Source organism: Marmota flaviventris, chromosome 14 (assembly GCF_047511675.1).
Source record: "Marmota flaviventris isolate mMarFla1 chromosome 14, mMarFla1.hap1, whole genome shotgun sequence".
In the NCBI taxonomy this organism is placed as follows: domain Eukaryota; kingdom Metazoa; phylum Chordata; class Mammalia; order Rodentia; family Sciuridae; genus Marmota; species Marmota flaviventris.
Window position 1 is genome coordinate 84,889,597 of NC_092511.1, and position 23,475 is coordinate 84,913,071.

At 49.4% G+C, this 23,475-nt stretch overlaps 1 protein-coding gene across 1 annotated transcript; it reads left to right on the forward strand.

Annotated features, from left to right (window-relative positions):
- The first annotated feature begins 7,303 nt into the window (after positions 1–7,303).
- LOC139701336 (uncharacterized) lies at positions 7,304–19,131 on the forward strand. Its single transcript, XM_071601263.1, has 9 exons — positions 7,304–7,365; positions 8,735–8,943; positions 9,180–9,385; positions 10,486–10,600; positions 11,968–12,083; positions 12,250–12,480; positions 12,953–13,067; positions 15,612–15,728; positions 18,759–19,131. The coding sequence occupies exons 1-9, from the start codon at positions 7,304–7,306 to the stop codon at positions 18,962–18,964; spliced, it is 1,377 nt and encodes a 458-aa protein (XP_071457364.1). The 3' UTR covers positions 18,965–19,131.
- Positions 19,132–23,475: the final 4,344 nt, after the last annotated feature.

Consider the following 23,475-nt stretch of genomic DNA (forward strand, 5'->3'; position numbering starts at 1 on the left):
TAATCCTATTATTTCAAAGTACCATCAATGGAAAAAATCTCAGATCTTGAAAAGAATTCTCATGAGCTGTATAGACCACTGGACCAACTTAGCCTTTCCTGGCCAGGACCTGGGAGGGCCTGTAACCCCCCTGGGCTTCCTCCACCCTCCCTTTGTGTTCTTAGCACCATGAAAAACAAATCTGAAGCGACACCATCCAGGAGCACAGGGGAATTGCTTCCTCCCACCCCTCTCAGCTCCCATGACCCCGACTCCGGAGGCAACCATGGCCCATTTTTTGTATGTGTGAATCTCTAAAATTGGTTCTATAAACTGCATTTTTTAAACAGAACTAGCATCATTTTGCTTTCTTTCACTTAATATCCGATCAGGAATGTAACTATAGAATGGCCTCATACTTTTTAGTGGCTGTGTGATATTTGATTGTGGCATATCTGTAGTATGCATTCCTAGAAGCAAAATTGCTGGGTCAAAGGTGAGTGCACTTAAAATTTTGAATCTGTGTCTGCTGGTAGCCCCCCAGGGTTTTCCCCAGACTGTGAATGTCCTTTTCCCACCTTCCCTGACAGCATAGATGGGGCTCTGGCCTTTGCCAGTTGGCAGGTGAGAGACCATACCTGCTGGCACTCTCCTTGGCATTTCTCTGATGGGTAGACCAAGTGCATGTACATGTGTTATAGCACGTGTGTGCTCTTCTGTGTTCTCTGTCTTCCACCCACTTTGCGCTCCGCTTGTTCGTTTATCTGAGTCCTTTGTATATGAGGCACACATATTTGTCCCAATGTGTCATCTCTCTGGACTAGTAAATATTTCTCCTGCTGTGAAGAATTTTTTAAAAAGTTTTGCTTTATACTCAGACTCATAGTCTTAAATGGCTTTTGACTTTGTCTTAAATGTTGTACTCAACTGAAAAACACAAAAATGTTCCTTTTTTTTTTTTTTTAATTAGTACTAATTTGAGCATTTGGGACTAAACTTTTCTGGTTACTATTTAAGTCATATCATTTTCCCCCTATTTTTTCCAATTGGTAATTTGAATATATGAAGCCTACTGATTTCTATAAACAGGATTTTCAATTAATTCTTTTGAAGTTTTCAAATAATCATCCTTATGAAAACAATTCTTATTTTATATTGTTCTAATTTTTGTTTGTGGTTTTCCTTGTCATTGATGATACCTTGAGAAAGAGGTTACTGGTGACACACAACATCCTTGTCCCCTGTTCTAGGGGCAGCTTTTCCAGTGCATATCCATTCACTTCATGATACTGGCTTGAGGTAAGATGCTTTTGAGGTGCTGAGTATCTATCTGTTCTTTTTGTAAGCAAATATGAAGTATATCATTACTTTACAGTTTTCTTGCCCATTTCCATCTTTATTGGCCCAGCTATACCTCATTCCCCTGCAGGAACGGGTTGTTATTTATTGAACCAATCTCCAATTTAGAGACACTTAGTTGGTTTCACAGTTTTTTACTACAAAACAATGAGTGTGAGTGCCACTATATCTGTAGGATAAATTGCTAGGTTAGGGACCCCAAAATGCCATTATATTTTGAAAATAAAGATTGTAACCTACATGACCAGTTACACACATACACATACCAAACTTGGAAACTGAAAATGACCCAGAGTCAGACCTCAGCAGGGAAACCAATACCAAACTTCCTCTTGAAGTGTCTAAACAACTGAGCATCCGTAAAGCCAGATTGACAGGATTTTGTTCCTTTTGAAAATGGCTGTTTTCAAAGGAAACCAAGACTGAACAGGCTAAGAGTGCAGTTCTGTCAGCTAGAAACTGCACGTGTTCATCTGTGGGAGGCAGCTGCAGGGGCCTTAGGCCCTGGATGGGGAGGACCACATGGCTTCAGCTTCCAGGCCCCGGTTGGCATGGCCAGTGTCATTGCCAGCCCATATTCTATTCCTGGCTCTTTAACTTGGATCACACTCAGAAACAGCCCCATGTGACACCAACAGCGTGTCTGCTGTTGCCTGTCTGGTCTGTGATCTAATCCAAGGGCTTCCTTTAAATTAAACTTCTCAATCTGATTTCCTAGCAACGGCTTGTCCCCAGGGTGGGACAAATCTCAACAGAGCTAGTCATTTTAATCATTTCAGTTAGTAGGTATTGTTTTGCTTTTTGTACATATGCCTGGTACAACAACAAAAAAAAACCTTCCTTTAGTTGTAATCAGTGGTCTGGATTTCATGTAGCTAATCAGCACCAGGAAAGAAGCCCTGAGTCCAGAGGGCACCTGAGAGGAAAGTGACAGGTCCATGCAGGGAGGGCACAGAGTTCTGGCTCACTCCATTGCAGGTATCCCAGCAGGACAGAGCTGGCTGGGGCGCGTTCACCTGAGTCTCGACCCCAGCTCCTCCTGAGGGTGCAAACCTTGGCTGGACCCAGCTCCTGGTCCAGAGTGAGACCTTTCTCAGGCCCAGGCATTTCCTAGTCATTCTTGAGCAGCTGCTCCACATTCGAGTTCCAGCTAAGAAACTAGACTCTTTACTCAGAGGATACAGAGACTCCTGCTTGAGTACCTTCCCGGCTGGCTTTAATCTGATCTAAGGCAATGGTCAACATTCATTCTCCCCAAAGAAAAGCCCAAGGGTGGCCTGTGACTCTCGAAAGTAGAGCTGCTGGATAGCCAGGCAAGGTTACACGACACGGCACACCTGGAAAGCCTCCGTGCAACCTTCTCTGTGCTGATCCAAGGAGCCGGCGTCCTTGGTCCTCCCGTCCTTCAAGTCCGTGCATCTCTCCCATTTGTTTCATTCTGGAATGTTCAGACTAACCCATCTCTGGGTTAGTTAGGCTATGGCAGGCTAAGCTGCTGTAACACAGGGAGCCCTGTGGGGACACTCACTTGATGAGGAGGATGACCACCACGACATGGAACAGGATGCAGTACAATTTCACCACCTGATGGGTCACCAGGGCAAAGCCACCTGCAATGAGCAGGCAGCTAAGGAAGCAGCGCTCGGAAACTGCAGATGCCCGAGCTCAGGGTGCCCTCCTGCACCCCAAGGTCACTAAGCAGGACACGCCGCCCCGGGGGCAGGCGCCCAGACCACCAGCTCCCCAGAAAGGCGATCGTGCCACTGGTTCACCACCGTGAGCTCCTCCAGCAGCATGGAGGAAGCGGCCAGATCACTGAAGCTGTTCTTGCAGTGCCTGTCCCAGCCAATGCCACCCCTTCAAGGGCGGGTCGCCACACAACAGTGCATCAGTGAAACTTGAGTCAAAGGACCGGATTCTGTCACAGAACAGTTCCATCCTGATGACAGCAAACGCATAGTAGACCACCTAGGGTGGGAGGCGCTGGACACCAGGGGGCGCCCAAAGTCGCAGAAGCAAGGGGCATGGAGCGCTAGACGCACCCAAGGTCCCACAGAAGGGCAGCGGTGTTCCCAAGGATGGTGGCCTCTCCAGCTCAGAGCCACGCAGCTTAGGGGAGTGAGTGGGAAGGGATCGCTGCTCGGCCGGTCCGCCAGAGAAGCCTGGGTAGTTGGTGGAGAGATTAAGGCACAGCCAGGTGGACCCCCCTGGACCTCCCAGGACATTTACCTAGTGAAGGAGAATTGAAGTTGGATCTTTACCTGTTCTTTACGCCAAAATTAACTGCAAAGGTACTAAAACAAACAAAAACCCATAAAGGTAACAAGGCAGAAAGTTGGGCAGGAAAAGGGCTTCCTAAGCATGATGTGAAACCTAGAAACTATAAAAAGATCAACAAGTCTGACTATATAATAAATTTAAACTTGTGTATAGCCGCACACCCCCCCCCCCAAAAAAAAAAAAGACTGGGGAGAGGGGAAAGTGACAGATAAGGAAAAGTCATTGTCTTATGCATACATTAACACAGACCTGTCTCCTTAATAGGCCAAAGAGTCCTACAAATCATATCAAAAGTAAAAGTACCAGCTGGGCATGCAGGCACACGACTAAAATCCCAGCAGCTCAGGAGGCTGAGGCAGGAGGATTCCAAGTGTAAAGCCACTCTCAGCAACTTAGTGAGGCCTGAGCAACTTAGCAAGACCCTGTCTCAAAATAAAATATGAAAAGGCTGAGGATGTGGCTCCATTATTAAGCACCCCTGGGATCTCTGGTACCAAAAACAATAACGCTAATAATAAAAGTGAAGGTAATAGAGAAATAGAACCACGGATGTTACTGGAAATATGCATAAATGGCCAAAATCACATGGAAAAGATGCTCAGCCTCATGAGCAACTAAAGCAATGCATGTCAAAATAGCATGGTGCTATTTTCTCATCTATCAGATCTAGGGAGAATGGAAACAGTGAATAAATCCATCTGTGAGCAGAGAAACAGATACATCACACATGTCATTTGGAATCCATACGAGAGCATGTTTGTGAGAGCAAGTTGTCACTATCAATCCAAATCATGAACCCATTTACCTTTGCTCACCTCTACGAGAGCACCCAACACTCACACTCGTGTGAGGACACAAAGATGCATGCCCAAGGATGGCCTTACCACAAGGTCTGTGAAGGTGAAAGGCAAGCCCACCCACTGGTCAGTGGTGTTCTAGAGTCTTCTATTTTGGGGACACGTCTCTGTCTCTCTCTCTCTCTCTCCTATATTTTTTTTTTTTTTTTTTTTTTGGTACTAGGGATTGAACCCAGGGGCACTTAACCACTGAGCATCTTAGAGACTGTCCTTTATGGAGCCTAATGATCCTCATTGTGGAATGAGGCCAGAGTCCTAACTGTGGTTAGTGTGAGGACACCGTGGGTTCAGCAGAGGGAAAGAAGGACAAGGGAAACTCAGAAGTCCCTTCTTGGCCCCTGGAGTTAGAGGACTTACCCCTTTGCACCTGGGATCAGGAGACCTCATTTCCTTGAGGACACGCACACTCAGGGGTAGGTCTTGAGTGGGGGTCCTTACTGGGGTCCAGAGCTGTTGTTAGCCACCAGGAATGACAGTGCTCTCCATGCTCAGTGGAGCCATTTTGCCAGGAAAGAGAGCCCATGGTCACGCCTTGTCCAAAGCATCCCACGCCAGGGGATCCCATCCCTAGCACTCCTGTCCTGAAAGGAAGCCCCTCAGAGGCAAGGTGGGTCCAACCACCTCCCATGTGTTCTCTCATCACTGTGTTCCAGCAGTCACCCCAGTTAACAGTCCTGATGGGACTGGATGTGGCTCAGAATGTCACCCTCATGAGCTCTACCCTGCTCCAGCTGCAGTTCTGCAGTGGGAGAAACACAAAACCTCAAAACACATGAACATGAATGAAAAGAGCAAGAGCCAGAGCCCAAACAGGCCAGGTGTGGCAAGGACAGCTGGAGTGGCTAGGTTGGGACTCAGAATTATGTCAGTGGGGTGGCATTGCTGCTGGCACCAGCATGATAACAGAGAGCCAGCCCTGCTCATTTTGGGGAGCAGTGTGTTGGGGAAGGCAGCAGAAATTGAGAGGCAGGATTGAGTTTGGCCCTAGGAGGAGGTTGGGTAAAAGGCCAGTGTGGGTTGGAGGGCCTGGGCAGATAGAGAGAGGCCAGGGCACACCCCAAAGCCTGGAGACTGCACTTGATGTCCAGGGTTGTGAGACACCACCTCCCCTCTTACTCACAACTGAGAGCAAGAGGCATTGATCAGTTCAGTTTGTGTGCGGCTGCATCCAAGGTGGCTCGGCTAGGCACCTCTGTTTCCTTGACTCAGGAGGCTGGGAGTCCAGGCTCCACTGAGGCTCGGCTGGGAGGATCAGAGTCTGAGTTTATGCCTGTTTTCCTGGTAATATCCATGTTGGCTGAGCCTCAGTGTTTTTGTAATGAGAGGATGGGTGACTGTCATGTCTTTATCACAGGACACACTTGCTAAATGGATTTGTTTGCTCTGAGGAGGAAAGAGAGAGAGGGAAGTGGTGCTGGAGACAGGGATGCAGACAGGGGTCATGGACTTGGCATAACTCAGTCTTGGAGATGATATCCCATCACCTATACCCACTTCAATTCCCATGAATCCAGAGGCTGAGCCCCCTTGAGGTGAGGGGTGAACTGGTTCTGGGCAGCAGGATGCTGTGGTACCTCGGAGTCTCTGTGAGACCCCAACACTCGAGGCACTTGGGCCCTTTGGAATTCTTAGGAGAAGCCTTGGGAAGTTGTAGGGCAGAGGGGAGCAGCCTCTGCATCTCAGTCACCTCCAACTTGCCATGGTGCAGAGTGGGAACTGCAGCCAGGATAGGACGGACATTGGCCACGTCCCTGTGTGGGACACAGGCCTGATTGAGTTGGGGTGCATTCTTTGTCTCTCCCCTTCTTGTGATTGTCCCATCTCTACGTTTGTGCTTTAGCCACCTGTGAGTCCCATCTCTGGTTTCAGAGAGAATAGAGGCTGTTATGGGCCAATAGACACAATAACCCCTAGAGATTAGATGCTACCCTGCTTTCCAGAAAAGACTGGGCACACCATGAGTTGCACAATGATGGGACCAGGGTCCAAAAGCTGCTGAGAGGGAAGGACTGGTTGTGAATGCATTTTTGAAGGCTCCAAGCTGGAACTCTAGTGGCACCAAGCAGGGCAGACGCTGGTGGGGGTATTTGGGTAGTTGTTGGTGAACACATGCGCACCATATATGGGTAGGCATGGAGGAGAAATCAGCAGCCCATAGGGCTTTTGAAAGTGGTCTTATGTGAAAAGAGGCTCAGGTATGGGCACAGGAAATGACATCATCGCCTTGACAACGGATCAAACAGAACATGGAACCCTGGTATCCAGGCACCCACTTCACTGACCAAGCCATCCGAGCTCATTTGGTTGGAGACACTGAAGTGAGAAGGATGTTCTCCTGTGGTTGCAAACAATGCCGAACCTCAGGCTCCCAGGAATCTCAGGGGGGCCCACTAGCCCTTTTGTGGATACACTGGGTGAGGCTTCATCTTAGACGCCAGAGCCTCTGGCGATTGTCGCAGAGGAGCTCAAGAGTAACAGTGAGTAGCACAGGGCAGGGGAGCCCAGCAGGCCCTCTAGTCTGATCCCTGATGAATGGCCCAGGACTCCTATTCTGACTGCGTGTGTGTGTGTGTGTGTGTGTGTGTGTGTTTGTACTGGTGGGAACTGTCCCATTGTGCTTTGACTCTAGTGTATTGGCACAAGGCATTTTTCTGTTTGTCACCATTTTCATTTTGAACCCACCATTCTTGGTCCCAACCCAGGGTGAAAATGATCAGAACACGGAGGAGCCCTTCAGGGTACAGAGCCTTGAATCTTACAGGCAGGACCAGCTTAGGAATGAGCTCCTGCCTGACATTTGTGGGAGGAACCTACATTTCCGCAGCAACATGGGGTTAATCTCCTGGGATTTCATCCCCACCCAGCAGGTGCTGGATCTCTTGTTCCCAACGTAAGCACCAGACCACCAAGCCCAAGTGTGTAGCCCCCTCATGCCTGGGTCTTGGGGCTGCCATGTACCTCTCAGGGACCCAAAGGTTTGTGATACCTAGTGAGATAGAGGACCACGCTCATAGTGGAATGTCAGCCCCGAGTGGGATGAGTCCTGGAGGTGCCTGCCACAGCCTTGCAAGGGGAGTGAACTTCCCTCTCAGGCAGAGAAACCATTCTGACTCCAGCTGATCCACAGAGGTCCGTGGAGCAGTCCCCACACACTGGGCACCACAGCTCAAAGGTATGCGCTGAGCTCATTCCCAGGTGGACTCAGTGAGGCCAGGTGGTCTTTCTGGTGTGATGTTGGCTTCGTGAAGAAAGTAGATCTGTGCCAGAGGCGTCTCAAAACTCGGGCCTTGGGCAAAGCACTTTTGGGTTAATAAAGACATGTTAGTTTCCATAGTGGGCCAGAGCTTCCTAGCTGGGACATAGCTGGACGGGGGCTTTGGAGATGGCAGCTCCCACAACCAGAGAGATATGTGGGAATCAGCAATTTGGGCTCATTTACTGATGAACAAGGAGAAAGCACCCACTGTATGAAGACACGTTTCCAGTCACATTTCATAATTCAGTGAAAAATGGGGTGCAAATGACTGCCATTGTGTCCCTTTTCATGGGGGTCAGCCTGAAACCGCAGGTGCCATGAGTACATATCCTACATGTGACAGCATCCCTGACTCCATGAGGCATAACTGCACGTTGTCCTCTTCAGTGAACATGGTGGACCCTGGACCAACTTCAACATGGAATGGGCTTGGGGTCAAGAGGGTGGGCCCCTGTTTCCAGAAGAGGAACCTGCAAGGTGATTTTACTTGGGAAGGTTGAGTAAAGACTGTTCTCCCCAATTCTGTTTCCTGCATGCGGTGTAAGCTGTGGGGCTTCAACAGTAGGAGGGGTAAGGCAGGGAGTTGTAGGTAGTCATGGTCCTCTGGGGAAGGCCCTGGGGCGATGGATCCCCCCACACTACACCTCCCAGTCCTCCCCCAGGGCCACAGAGATGTGCTCTGCACTCATGGGAAAAGAGAGGTCCATTGCTGCCCAGGGGGACTCAGTGAGAGCTCACAGAGAATGAGGTAGCATTGCAGCCCACGCCAGGGGGGAGGTGTCTCTGGAGCCCTGAGAAGAGTGGGCAGGAGGACAGACACTCCTGGAAGGTGCATTCCAGGTTGGAGAGCACGTAGCCTGTACAGCCACTGTGACTTGTCTGGGGTGGACTGGTGTGTTCAGAACCAGGGAAGGTTCAGGAGTGTAGCGACAGAGGTTTGCTCTGGAGGCCGTGGCGAAGGCAAGGCCAGGGTTTTGCTGACTCCCCTCCTGCCTCCCCACAGTGCCTCACCTTCCTTCCCGGGGACCTGGGTGGACTTCTACACCGAGGCTTCCCATCAGCCTCCAGGCTCTCTGAGTCTGCAGCTGCTGCTGCAATCCATGTGGCTCATTCTGGGTGGCTTGAACCTGGAGCAACAAGCACACCACCTGCTGGCCCAGACTGAAGATGGCAAATCAAGCCAGGCAGAGCCTGAGAGCCAGGCGGACTGGGGTGAGTACCTAAGGGTATATGAGGAAAGGTCCGACTGTTGTCCCACTGCGGGGAGTCTGTATGCCTGGTGTTGGGCTGGAAATGAGGATAAGCCTTTGTCCACTCAGGAAGTGACCCCAGTCTGCAAAGAGGTCCTGTGTGGGCTAAGGGCCTGAGTTCTTCCTGGCAGCAGGGGTATTGTCTGTCTGTGCGAAGGTCAGGGCAAGGCAGTCATGTTGGCATCTTTTCTCCTCTAGCTACAAGCTCAGTTCCTGTCACGGCTCCTAAGCCAACCCCAGAGCCAGAGCCTTCTCCCTGGGAAGGGGCAGAGCCAGAGTCCAGGACATCAGGGGTCTCCACTAGGAACTCCTCACGGCCCCAGTACAACAAGCGGGTGGGAGGCAGCTGCCTCATTCACGTCTACCTGGAAAACGAAAGGACAACAAAGTATAAGAGCATCCTGGTGAGTCTTCCAGCAGGGGAGCCTCCTGGGAGCCCACACTGGGGAAGACCGAGTCCACAGCAAACACCTTGGACTAGGCCTGTCTTCTTGAATTGGAGCTTCTGAAAGGTCAGGAAGGAGAGCAGAAAATGAGGAAGAGAGAGTTCGGTGTTAAGAGCTTGACCTGAGAGGCGGGGAGCAGCAGCATGCCAGGTCTGGGTGGGAGTGGGCCTGCGTGTTTTGGGGTGTGCAGGCCAGAAGTGCAGGAGCGAGTGCTGGGTTTAGTGGAGGTCAGACAAATATCGAGGGTACAGGCCGTCCTCTACTGACCTTGGTATTGAGGAGGAGTATATTGAACAGTGGAGGTTGAAGCAGAGGAGTTGGCAGTCATTTTCTTGTGTGTGGGAGGGGATATGTTGCTGGTTGAAGGGAAGGGAGCCATTGTGGGATGATTAGGGTGGGTAGGTGTGGGTCACAGACAACTGGGGGCCTTGGAGGGGTCCATTAGTGTCCTAGTTTGCATGTATGTGAATAGAGAGTTAGCGGCTCTCTCTGCAGAATTTTCCTGGGTGTGGAGTATCCATCATGAGACTCTGGTGTCCAGCTGCAGGGGAGCCATGTTGAACCACCTCACCTTCTGGGTCCATACCTCCTGACACCCCAGCAAGCACTGACACTCTTGAGGCCAGCAGCTTCCATGCCTATCATTAAAGAGTCCTGAGTGTGTGTTGTGCCCTGACTGTCAGGACCAAAGCACCTAGGGATTGTTCCTGATCTGCACACAAATGCTGCCGCATCCCAGACCAGAGCAGGGATATGGAAGCTCACTGGACCATACCTCCCATCTTGACGGGACTAGAGTGTGTCTGTGCAAAGCCTGTTTGGTCCTTGTTCCCTTCTCCCTGTAGGGCATAGCAGGTTCAAGCAAACTCTTGTACCAAGATTGGGCTAGAAGCACATAGGAAGACCCCACATGATCACATGAAGGCCTCAGGTAGCAGGGTAACAAGATGGTGCCCTTGTGTTGAGAGCTCACTTGTCTCTGATTGTCCTTGAGCACTGTCCTCTGGGTAGCTACTCCCCAATTCCCTCTCTGATGCGCTTTCTCCAACCCTGCTCAGGTGACCTGCCAGGACAGGGTTCCAGTCATTATCCGCAGGGCCCTAGATGCACACTTGCTCCAGCAGGAGGATCCAGAAAACTTTGAGCTTCTGCAAATTGTCTCAAACCATCAGAGTAAGTGGAACAATCAGAGGGTAGGGAGCAGTGAGTCACAGTGGGCTCAGGATAGCTGGGAGCCAAAACACAGTGTGCGTTGGCCCAATGCCCAGGAAGAGTATGGTGGGACTTGTGCGCGAAACAAAGTGTAATGATGGGGCATAAGTCTGCAGGTTCTTCATGTTCCCCAGGGGCTGTGGACCTGCCTACCATGTGTTCTTTCCTTGGTCTGAGGAGGCATTGCAAAGTTATTATCCATGAGGGGCCAAGAAGAGAGGCTCCTTTGTCTTGTGTCAAAGAAGACAGACAACCACAGGGTGCCTACTTTGGCAGCCTTTCCTGACTGAGATGAGTACATGAGAAAAGCAGTTCAATGAAGAATCATTTCTGGCTTCCAATCTTTCTATTCATTGCAAACTGAGTCCACTTAGGACCAGAGGCCATTTCTAGAGAGAAGTGTGTGGTAGAATAGAACACTTCACAGCTTGTAAACTCTTCTTGGAAAGAGAGAGAGAGAGAGAGAGAGAGAGAGAGAGAGAGAGAGAGAGAGAGAGAGAGAGAGAAAGAAGAAGAAGAAGGAGGAGGAGGAGGAGGAGGAGGAGGAGGAGGAGGAGGAGAAGGAGGGAGAGGAAGAAGAGGAGGAAGAGGAGGAGGAGAAGGAGGAATAGAAAAATGAAATGAAAATGAGTTGAAGGAGGAGACAATGAACAAGAAGGTCAAGATGACTATAAGAAGAAGCATGAGGAGAAAATGAAGAAGGACAAGAACAAGAAGGAGAAACACAAGCCAAACAACTAATATCACAATAAATCGATTAAAAATGTGAATGAGAATTATACTGATGAGGAGGAAATGCAGAAGTGGGGAACTCAAGAGAAACATATTTCTCTGTATGGCACAGCCCTGCTGTGGACATCCTCCACCCACGCCCAACACACCTCCAATCCATACCCCTCAAATTAGCATAGCCCTGTATGAGTGGATGAATCCACTGGCAAGGTGGAGGCACCCACCTTCAAGTGCTTTTCCCCAAACCCACCTGTGATCATTGCTGCAGTGGGGAGAAAACCTTCAACACATGAGTCTTTGGGGGCCAATCCAGATGCAAAGTCTAGCTGTTTCTCTTTAGCAGGTTAACGTGAACTGAGAGGTTCTGGGGTGCAAGGGGCTATTTCCTTGAAAGGTGTTCCTGTAGTGGACCTCCTGTGCACAGAGGGTCCTCAGGGAGGAATCAGTGGGGAGTCTTTGGTGGAACAGTAGCTGGATTTCCAGGCTCTCAGGTCTGTGTGTGAGACCTGAGCTGGCAGAGGCTCTCAGTTGTGGGGGATGTTGGGTAGTGTCTTCCTTGAGTGTCACCTACCATGCCTCTGCCCCTGCCTCTCCAGAGCTGAGGATCCCTGCTGATGGGAAAGTATATTATGCCCTGGACGGCAGAGTGGATTATAACTTTCTTCTTCGGGAAACAGCTGCCAGCAAGTGGTTCAAGGTCAAGCCAAAGGAGGTAAACAGCCACCTTCTTCAGTCTTTACTCCTGGTGCCACTCCACATCCTCCAAGGTGACAAGAATCTCAGGTTCTGGATGGATGTTGTAGAACGCCCATAGAGCCAACTGCCAGGCTGTGTGGGGTTCAGTTGGTAGGCTTTGCTGATGTTGTCATCCCCCACAGTTCTTGGAGCCTTCTATGGCAGTGGCATCCAGGATCCCAGCAGCTGTGAGCAGCAGCTCTGCAGTGGCTGCAGGACCATTGCCCCAGGCCACCCAAAGCAATGAGTGCTGCATGAGAAAAGTCACCAGTAGCAGCTCCTCACTGCTTCACTCCAGCGAGCAGGTGGAAGACAGCCGCTTGGTTCACGTCCTCCTAGAGGGACAGAGCCCGAGGGAGACAAAGCGCATCCTGGTAAGCCCGACAGCAGGGCTGCCTCCTGGGTGTCCACACAGTGGAAGGCAGGAGACACAGCCAACCCCGGGGCAGTCAGGACCAAAATTTTCAGTGTATCTCCCTCTTGCACCCACAAAGGCAGCCTGCATCCTAGAGCACACTTGGCACGCAGGTCCCTGGCCCATTGCTCTCATCTCAGTGAGATGAGAGTGTGTCTGTGCATAGGCAGTTTGGTCCTTTGACCTGAGTGGAATGTGACTCCCCAGGGGGAGGGGAGATGGCAGGTACAGGCGGACATTTGTACCAAGATTGTTCGAGTAGCACGTTGCAAGAACCCAGAGGGTATATGGAGGCCACACTCAGGTAGCAGGATAACAAGATTGTGCCCTTGTATATATAGCTGAGATTTCTCCTGAATGTTTGACCAGAATCTTCTGGGTAGCTCCTCTAAAACCCATTCTCTGATGACATTTGTCCCACCCTGATCCAGGTGACCTGTCAGGAGAGGGTGACGAGCCTCATCCGCAGGGCCTTGGACCAAAATTTGTTGCAGCATGAGGATGTGGACAACTTTGAGCTGCTGAGAATGATGTCTCTGCATGAGAGTAAGTAGGACAATCAGACAGTGGGGAGAAATGATCCACAGTGGGCTCAGGGTAACTCACAGCCAAGAGAAAGTGGGCCTTGGCCCCCAAATAGCCAGAGTGTGGTGGGCCTGGTGCAGGAAAGCAACTGCAATGATGGGCGTGTCCAATGTGGAGGTGCTCAATGAGGCCCCAGGGGGCTGCTGGACCTCCCTAAATGTGTTCTCCCCTGGACCTGGTCTGGCAATGCAAAGCTAATATCGATGAGGGGCAAGGAAGAGAGAGGCTCAATTGATCATCAGTTTGGTTTATGGCTCACTGATAAGGATGCCTTCAAATGAAGAGGAGGAGAACATGGGTCCTGATTGGATCAGCATTGCTATGGACGGAAGCAGCACAGGTCCCAATCCATAGCCAGGATATGAGAAGTCCTGCCTACTCACAAGAATGTCAGGATTGCAGCAACTGGGAACAGAACTCAGTGAAGAGGAAGTCAAGGCCAGGGGACACCTGTTTGGGTTCTTTTTGGAACAATTCCAAGTCCTCTGTGCCTGGGTTACCATCTCCTGAAGATATCAGAATGGCCAGGTTATTATTCCTTCCAGCAACTAAGAAGGGCATCTGAAGAACATAGGCCACAATGCTGAGCTGTCCACAATGCAGTGCTCTTTCCTTTCTTGTGAGCCAGACACTCCTAGCCTCCACCATCCCAGCCTGTCCACAATAGAACCCACCATCTGTCGGGCATGTAAGTGAGTTTTCTCATTTTCAAACACCACCTCATTTGGGTTGGCTCTGTCTTACACATGAGGAAGACTGAGGTGCAAGGAGCTAGCAAGGGGGCAGTGTCTGTGAATCTCAGGGACTTGGGAGGCTGTGCAGGAGGATGGGGATTTCCTAACAGCCTCAGAAACTTAGGGAGACCCTGTACCCAAGTCAAAAGGCCTGGGAATGGTCTCAGTGCTTAAGTGCCTCTGGTTTTATCCCTGGTACAAAAATAAGCCAGTCAATAAGGAATTACCCAACTGAGATTCTACGAAGGTGATTTCAGAAACACACTTTCAACCCAAGCATCAGTTGAGAGCAGCTCCAGACCAGGGGAGGTTTGTGTGTAACAGACATCAAAAGTGAGGACTACCGGGGGCCTGGAACCCACTAGGTGTGATGGCATCTATGCCTTATGGCAGGAGGGTGGCAGTGATGCTGGCCCTCTCCTAGATCTTGAAAACCTTGTTTTCATTGGGGAAGCTTTTTGGAGGTGGAATCTATTTTAGCAATCCTGGTCCAGATGAGGTGTTGACTACCACAGGTAGAAGCCTATCCAGAATGTGGTGTCTGTTATTCAGTCTTTCCTGACTGTGACAATGACAAAGAAAGGAAGTCACTTTTCTTTGGTCTTGGTTTCACTCCCGACCATTGATTGAGAACTGATTTCATCTTGGGGTTCTGAACCGAGGCTGCATCTGGGCAGAAGAGTGTGATAGATTTGAACTCCTCAGAGGACGCCCAACCATTGCCAGAGAAAGAAGGAGGAGGAGGAGGAGGAGAAAGAGGACATTCCTGAATGGGGAGAAGATCACACATTGAAGAGCAGGAGGAAGAAGAAGAAAAGGAAGGAGGTGAAACAGAAGGAAGGGTGGAGGGAGATACACAAGAAAAAGAACAAGAAGGAATCATGTAAGAACAAGAAAAAGACCCAGAAAGAACTACAAGAAGATGCAGGACAGAAAGAAGAGCCAGAAGTAGAACAAGAACCAGAATACAAGCACCAAGCAGACAGCTCATGATGAGAAACAATGGGAAGGAGAGCGAACCTAGAAAACTATAGAGTTCTCCAGGGATCACCCTGCTGAAGTCCTCCCATGTCCATGCCCAACACACCTCTGATGGATACCACCTCCCCTCCGCGTATTCATCCATAAGTGGATTCATCCAAGGATTCCCTGAATGCCCATGTCTGAGCATGGCTGCACTGTGGAGAAAGGCTTAAGCACAGGAGCCTTTGCCAATCCTGATACAAAGCCTAGCAGTGTCTCTTTGGCAGATCTGACCTGCACTGAAAAGTTCCGGGGCCCAAGGTGCTGTTTCCATTGTCAGGTGCTCTTTTGGTTTAGAATCCTGTACATCATCTTCTCCAGGGAAGAATCATTGAGGGAGTCTTTGGTGGCACTGTAGCTGGATTGGAGGGCTCTCAATTCTGGTGCAGGCCCGCCCTGGTGGAGACTCTCAGGGGTTGGTGGTGTTTTGTGGTATAATCCTTGAGTGCCACCTAACAATTCTCTCCACTTCTCTCTGCAGAAATCAAGGTCCCTGACCACTCACTCATGTATCTGTCCATGAATCCGCGAATAAAATATCATTTCATCGTGAAGAAACGCCCCCAGGTCAAGGGAAAGGAGGTAAACTCCTACCTTATTCAAGCTGTACTTGTGCTGCCATTCCACTTCCACCTGGGGAAATAAGAAGCTTCATGACCTAGACATATGTGCTAGAAGCCCATAGAGCCAACTGACAGGCTGGGTGGCTTTCTGTTTCTGAGCTTAGCTGATGTTCCATCCCCCACAGTTCTCAGAATCAACCTGCAAGTCCTCCAGGCCGCTTTCCCACAAGCTGGTGGGAGACACCTGCTTAATTCGTGTCCACTTAGAAACACAAAGTCCAAAGATGGCCAAGACTGTCCTGGTAAGCCTGGGAGCAGGGGTGTCCCCTGGTGCTTACACCTGGGTGGGGAACAGACACTGGCCCAAGACCATGGACTACTCATGCCCTCTTGAATTTGGAGCTTCTGGATGATCAGGAGGATAGATGGGAATCAAGAAGGGAGAGGTCAGTGTGAAGGGCCGGAGCTGAGATGAGGGAGAGCAGCAGCTTGTCCACCGCCACGTCTGAGGGAGTCTGTGTCGGGTGGAAGCATGCAGTCTGGAAGGGCAGGGGCAGGTATGGGTGACAGATGAGAATAGGACAGGACCTAGGTTGCAGGTTCCCCTGTATGGGATGCTGGCGTCCATGGAGGAGGACAGCAGTATGAGGTTCTGCATGTTCCTTGAACAAGGAGCTGAGAGGGTCTGTCTGCAGAGTCGATATGGATGTAGAGCAAGCACACTAAATGTCCAGGTAACCTGCAGGACAGGAGCCCTTTCCAATGACCACCCTTGCCGGATGAGGTGTCCTCCTACACCCCAGCCAGCACTGAGCCTCTGGAGGCCAGGAGCTCTCGTGGCTATCTTTCAGCACTCCTGTGTGTGGTCATGTTCCTGGGTCAATTTTGGGCCCTGGCAATCCAGACCAAAGCCTCTAGGTTTTGTGCCAGGGCAACCCCAAATGCCGCCTGCATCCTCAGGCAGACCTGGGATCTTGGAGGCCACTGTCCCATTCCTCCCAACTTGTGGGATGAGATTCCATGTGTATACAGGTAGTGGGGTCCTTTCACCTCGAGTGGAGTGTGGCTCCACAAAGAGCAATGGCAGGCCCAGGCAGTCCTATGTACAAGGATTGGCAAGTAGCTTATGGGAAGAGCCCACGCGATGAGCAGGAGGCCAGCCTCAGGTAGTAGGGTCATGGATGTTGCCTTTGTATTTAGAGTTGAGGTGCCTCCATAATGCCTCTGCCCACTGTTCTTGAGTAGTCACTTCAAGGCCCATTTCCTGAAGGCCTGTCTCCCATGCTGCTCCAGGTGACCTGCCATGATAGGGCTCCTGTCGTCATCCGCAGGGCCCTCGAGCTACACTTGCTTACTCAGGAGAAGCCGGAGGAATATGAGCTGGGCCAAATCATCTCTCACTGTCAGAGTAAGTGGGACAATCAGATGGCAGGGAGCAAGGGTCAGGATGTGGACTCAGATCAACTCTTAGCACCAAAGAGTAGTCTCTGACCCCCAAGAACACTCCAACATGGTGTGTTGGGGCTCGTGCATAAAGCCAACTTCACTTCTGCAGGTGTAAGGTCTCGAGGTTCTATGGTATACCCCAGTGGCTATTGCGGCCCCCCACCAGGTGCCCTCCTCTGGACATGAACAGGCATCCAAAGCTGACATCATTGAGGAGTGAGGAGGAAAGCCTCTTCCCAGGAGCCGTATGGCTCCGTGGTCTGGGATAGGAGTGGTTTTAGAGGGACATGGGAATGCATGGGCTAAAGATGGAACTGGCACTTTTGTGGACTGAAGCAGTACTATTGAAAGCCTTCTTTGTGACCAGAAAACCACTGCCTGGGCAGAGTAGTGCCAGGATTCTAGCAAGCAGTAACTGGATGAAATTGGAAAGAAAATACAGGCTGGGAGACAGCCTGAATCATCTGTTTTTGGATAAATTCCATGGTCTTCTGCACCTGAGTCCACTTGCCAAGGAGTGATCACCATAGCCAGGTTAAGAACCCTAACTAAAGTCACATGAGGGCTTCCTGAGCATGTCGGCCACAAAGCTCATCTGATAGTAATGCCAGAGCTTTTTGGTTGGTTGGTTGGTTGGTTTTTGTGAGCCAAACACCACAGCAGCCATGATCCCAGCCTATGTATGCTGAAGACCACCATCCCTATGAGTTCTAGGATCAATTTTCTCCTATCTTAACGTACTGTTAGGTCAGTAGAGCCTTTGGAAGAGGAAGTCTGTCTGAGGCCTTGGTAGCCTAAGAAATTCATAGCAGAGATCCCCGCATCCAACCCAGAAGGGATGGAGAACAGGCTGTAGGTTAGAGGAGGGTGGCAGGAAACAGGTGTCAGAGGAAGGAGAAGCTGGCTGTTGTATTCCCCCACTCGGGGTCATGGCACCACTGGGCCATACACCATGTTGGAGGGAAGCATTCCCTTTGCTGGTCTTTGGAACCATTGTTCTTAGTAGGGCAGCATTTGGGATGTGGCCTCCATTCTCGGAGGCTGGTCCACATGGAGGCAGGCTCCACCAACACAGAAGCATGGCTCTAATGTGGTATCTGTGCTGGTCAGCCTGTCCTCACTGTGGCCATACTTGAGGAAAATAACTCAGAAGAGGAAGCCTAGGCCTTTTCTCTGGGTTTCATAGCTTTCTCTTCGGTTGTGCCCTGAGGGTCTCCATAACGCTCTAGTGTGTGGCAGTGGAGAGCTCCTCAGCCCTTGCCAAACAGGCATAGAATGGGAGAGAGAATGAGGCTGGGAGAGAGGAAGAAGAGGGAAAGACAGAGAGGAGAAGGAGGACCTCTACTTGGAGGATGAGGATTCAGTGGAGCCAACAGGGCCAAGGTACTATTGCCCAGGGCGCAACCCTGTTGAGGTCTTCCTCCAACCTTACCCAACCTTTCTTCCAGTCCCTCCTACCTCCCAGTAGTATGTTCATCTTGAATGAGAATTTCATGATGACATCAGAGCACTCACCATCGAATGCTTCCCTCCAAAGCCACCTATGAAGATGGCCCATGTGGGGTCTGAATCTTTGGCACAGGAACCTTTTGTGGGAGATTTCAGATGCAAACCCTAGTGGTGTGCTTTGGCAGATGCAAGAGGACCTGGGATGTTCTGGAGTCCAAAGCCTTTGGTAGGAACAGACATTAGGTCTGTTGAAGTGCTCTGCCTAGTTTTTCCTCAGGGAGGACTGTGGAGGCTGTCTTTGTTGGTATTGGTGCTGAATTGGAGAGCTCTCAAGTGTGTGGCTCAGGTCATTTCTGGCACAGGCTCTCAGATGTTGGGGTGTCCTAGGGAGCACCTCCTGAGTGCCACCTTCTTTTTATACACCCCTCTCTCCCCAGAGCTGAGGATTCCAGCGCAGGCCAATGTATTTTATGCAAAGAACCCTCACACAGAATCCAACTTTGTGCTGAGGAAAAGGAGCCTCTCCCAAAAGAATGATGAATGGATCCAGCCTCAACCTCCCTCTCGTCCTGCAAAGAAGGCTCCAGCCCTCCTGAGGATGCTTGCAAAACCGTTCTACTGCTGTGTGCCTGGGCGGGGCTGAGGCAGCCCAGGAATATTTACATCGATTACTATTTGCTTCAAAGTTTGAACCTTTAGTTTGCCATTGTCCTTGACCTTGTTTAGTAAGACAGTTGTTACTCTATCCTGTATTTGCTGTTTCCATTAATATATTATTATTTTAAAATATATATATTTTTTGTTACCTGATCTACTCTGATGATTTGAGTATATTAATGTAGCAGTGATTCCTAAAGGACACATCCAAACCAACAGGAAGGAATGTTTCATTCTATCAGCAAGAACTTTAGTTTTTAGGAGTATGGCAGATGGCATTATCTGAGTCAATTTTCCAATGGGGGCAATGAAGTATTGGCTATCATGATAGAAAAACAAACAAAGACACACAAACACACACTAGAGCACACACACACACACACTAGAGCATACACACACACACACTAGAGCACACACACACACACACACACTAGAGCACACACACTCACTGAGAGATAGATAGACAGATGGAGTTGGTCTCTCCTGAAATACTTTGGAGACGTGGTTCTGATTTCTCCCATTTTAGAGTATTTTCAATTGCATAAGGTGTCCTGCAAATGAATCCCATGTCTGAAGAAGACATGCATGTGTACTTCACATGCCACTTTTCACATAACCAGAAGGTCATGTCATGTAATATTTTTCTTGCAGCTGTGTTTTGACTGTGAACCATCCCATGAGGTCAGCTGTAGAATTTTCCACTGGTAGCATCACAATGGGGATCCACTCTTTGGATTTGGGGATATTTCTGATTTTCTTGATTCAGATTGCAATGATATATATATGGTTTTTGATCAAAATTGTGCATTTGATGATAATGAATGCCATGCATCTAGGAATCTGTAGACTCTAGACAATGAATGAATGTCTACTGTTGCCTGGACTGGTCTGCAAAGTCCTGTAGCATTTGAGCATGTGTGAGGGCTTTATGGGGCTTGCAAAATGGTCAGATGGTCCTACATGAAGCTGAGCTCCTAGTGGTCTCCTCCACAGCATAAGGGCCAAGGAGAAACCAACTTCCACACAGAAGATGGGAAGCTACCTTATGAAGGTGATCGTAGGTGTGGGACACTCTTGTTAGGACCCTTTTTCTATTGGGCCAGAACTGTGCTCTGAATGTGCTTGCTGAGAAGAGCTTGGAATTTTCTAACTGAAGCAGTTCGTGCAAGCTGCTTCCACTTGCAGGAACAAAGTGTGTTCTCCTTGAGCACTTTGGGTTGTCCCTGGTTGAACTAGAGTGTGTCAGAAGCACTTGTAATGATTGGCATTCATGGTTTCACATTGAAGCCTCTGTGCCATCTGTCAACCACTGATGGCTGCAAGTGGGGCCCTGACATTCAATGAGTTTTCTGAAAAAGTAGGAGTTTTGGAGAACTGATCTTCTCAGCATTCCCCTTGCCTCCCCAAGTTGGGTGATGTCAATTATAAGGCTTCCTTGGGAGCACACATTTTATATTGGGCTGGAATTGGACTCTGGATGTGATTGCTGAAAATAGCTGGGGAGTGGGAGAATGGAAGCTATCTGCTGCAAGCAGTTTCAATTTGCTTTGTTGATTAACTTTGTTGTAAGTGGGCACATGCTATTTTTTTCTGTGTGACCTAGAAGAAATCAAAACTGCTTCTTACAGGTGACAGGCATGCTTTCACATTGAAGCCTCTGTGCCATTGATCAAAAACAGTTCACTCATGTGGCACCTGTACTTCAAGTGAATGTTGTAAACAAGTGTGACAAATGGCTCTCAATGAGACTTTGGAGAACTGATCTTCTCAGCTGGTCCTCTTTTCCCCTGCAAGTTGGTGATGCTAGATTCAAGAGATCTCTTTCTTGCACCCTTCGTATTTCATGCCTGAACTGTGCTCTGAAAGTTCTTGAGGAGAACAGCTTAGAAGTGCAGAAGTGAAGCTGTTTGTGGAAGCAGCTTCAAGTGGCACAAGCTAACTTGTTCTCAGTGAGCACATGGGGATTTTTCCCGGGTTGAAGCAGTGTGAATGAGAATGGCTTCTCAGAGCTGGTAGGCATGTTTGCATTTGGCAAACTTTGCCATCTGTCACCCAGAGTTCCTTGCATGAAACCTGCATTTCCAGTGTTTTCAGAAAGGTCTGATGAGTGGTTTCCATGGAATTTTGTGGAATTGATCTTTTCAGCAGTCCTCATTGCCTCCTCAAAATTGGTGATCCTGGTGCAAGGACTCTCTTGTCAGCCAATATTGTATTTTGGGCGTGACCTCGGCTCTGAATGCACTTGCTGTACTTCCCATCTTTCCTCTCTCTGGTCCATTCCTCAGATCCCATCCTCCTTTCAATAGGGCCTCATCCAGGAAGCCTGCCCATGTGCCTCCCACTTGATTTAAACTTCTCCAGTGCACTTGTTGTCAAAGCAGGGACTCCGAGGAGAGAGGGGCTCTCCATTCTCCACACTGATGTCTCTCAGCAGGGAGGACTCCTCCATGCTTGGATGGCAGGGCTGTGATCACCTGGAAGGTGGAAATAGGAGGCTTCCAGGGGGCTGGTGGTGTTCCTAGCCAGGGTGCTGGTCACTGCAGTGTATTTAATCTATGGACCTCAAGGAGCCTTATGCTGCAGATTTGTGTACTTCTGTATCTGTATGCACACAGTTTTTCATGTGGGGGAAAAAAAGGAATGTTTCCAAAGTTTGCTTTATATTATACTCAACTGGTAATTTACAAACCCCAGTGTCCCATCTTAGCCCAGAGATATTCCATCATCCCAGGGCCAGTGGGTGGTCCAGGGGTCAGTATTATGTACAGTTCCCAGGTGGTTCCAGTGTGCAGCTGAATTTGAGAGCCAGTGTACTGTAGGATTTTCCCCTTGAGGTAAGAACTCATTGACTTCCTCTTATGTCATTTGACTGGTTCAGGATATTCCTTGTCTCATTAACTATCTGTGAAATCTTCAAGTTAGCAATCTCTGGTCATTTCTACCCTCTGATGGCACCTGGTTCAACAGCTTGTTGTTGGGTGGGGTCGGTCATGGGCAGTCCTGGGTCACAGAGAGGGACAGGAAGACCATAATGTGAAATAGTGGTGTAGAGAGTAAGGGTGGGGCCAGAGCCCACACTGTGGTTAGGGTAGGGAAGGGATCTGAAGAGACTACCTTGAAAGTGAGATCTGGCTGCGTTAACCAGGAATCAGGGCCTGAAATTGGAAGCAATGACAGGGCTTCTGACTAGAAATGACACATCTTTCTGGGCTGAGATGGAGGTCCATCCAGGCAGAGGAAAACACAGCGGATGTAGGAGAGGGGGATGGTCTAGATCACAGAGCAGCTCCATCATCATATCATAGAGAGTGAATTTTTTTCTTCCAGTTGTTGGTAAATGCTAATTCATTCACGTGTTACATTCACATCCACCTCGTCCATCGGAAAGGCCGCTCAACCACCACAGGCAGTGATATCTTGGTGGATGTGTGCATTCTAAAAGGAGGTGAGGTTGGCGCCAATAGAGTGTGTGGGCACTCAGGCATTGGCAAGCTTGCTTTGGAGAGAGAATCCTCTAAATGTTATTGGGCTGGCTTTTGAAAGCTCGTGTGGTTTGGCTAGATGTAGAATTCTTCCACACAATTAAGCATGGTGTATATTTTAGAGAGCATGATCACTGAGGGGCATGTTGCGGGTGTGAAGCCGTGAGCGTTAACATCTATCATGTTTCTCACCTGGAGTTGGCTACCTACAACTGGTGACAGTGTTTTGCTACTGCTGAGCAATACTGAACAAGTCTCTGGCCCAGTAATCCATTGCTGAACTACATCACCAACAAAAAGACATTGAGTGAAATTGAGGATCAGAAGAGCCCGGGAACCACCTGACAGCTGCCTTAAAGTCCTGAGCTCTGGCACATCATATGCCAACTCAACTGGGTATCAACCTTGTCTTCCTGGGCTCATTAGAACTGTGTGCTTCAACTTTCAGAAGCAAATGCAGAATGATAGAATCTTCTCTGAGGATACTTTTCGAAGTCTTGTTTGCAGCACGTCTTCTAAGTCTTATTTGCAGCATGTCTTCATGGAATGAGTAGTCGTTTGGCATTCTGTTGTACTTAAAATTTCATGAGATTCTGCCCCTATTTGGTAGCTTGTGTGAAAGAGACTCGGCCTGAATGAATTTTACATGCCAAAATATGGCTTGTCTTTTCTCCTAAACCTATCAGGGCAGTCAGAGCAGCCAAGGAGTACTATCAATTCAGGCATAAAATGGCCAGATAGACTGGGATCACTGTACACCTTTCTAGAACCTTCTTGCATGCTCTGGCTTCCCTGAGGTAAAGTGTGGGGACCCTGCGATCCAGATTGGTTAGCAAGTAGTGTTCTTGGGAGGCGATGCTAGAAAACTCCAGGTGGAAACAGGAAGTGATTAGGAACTGGAAGACAGGGGTGTACCAGCCAGTTGTTGTCACTGAGTGACTAAGCACAGTCCTGATAAGGAATGCTGGAGGTCCATGTAGATCATGCTACTAATAGAAGTCCTCTTACAGGGTGA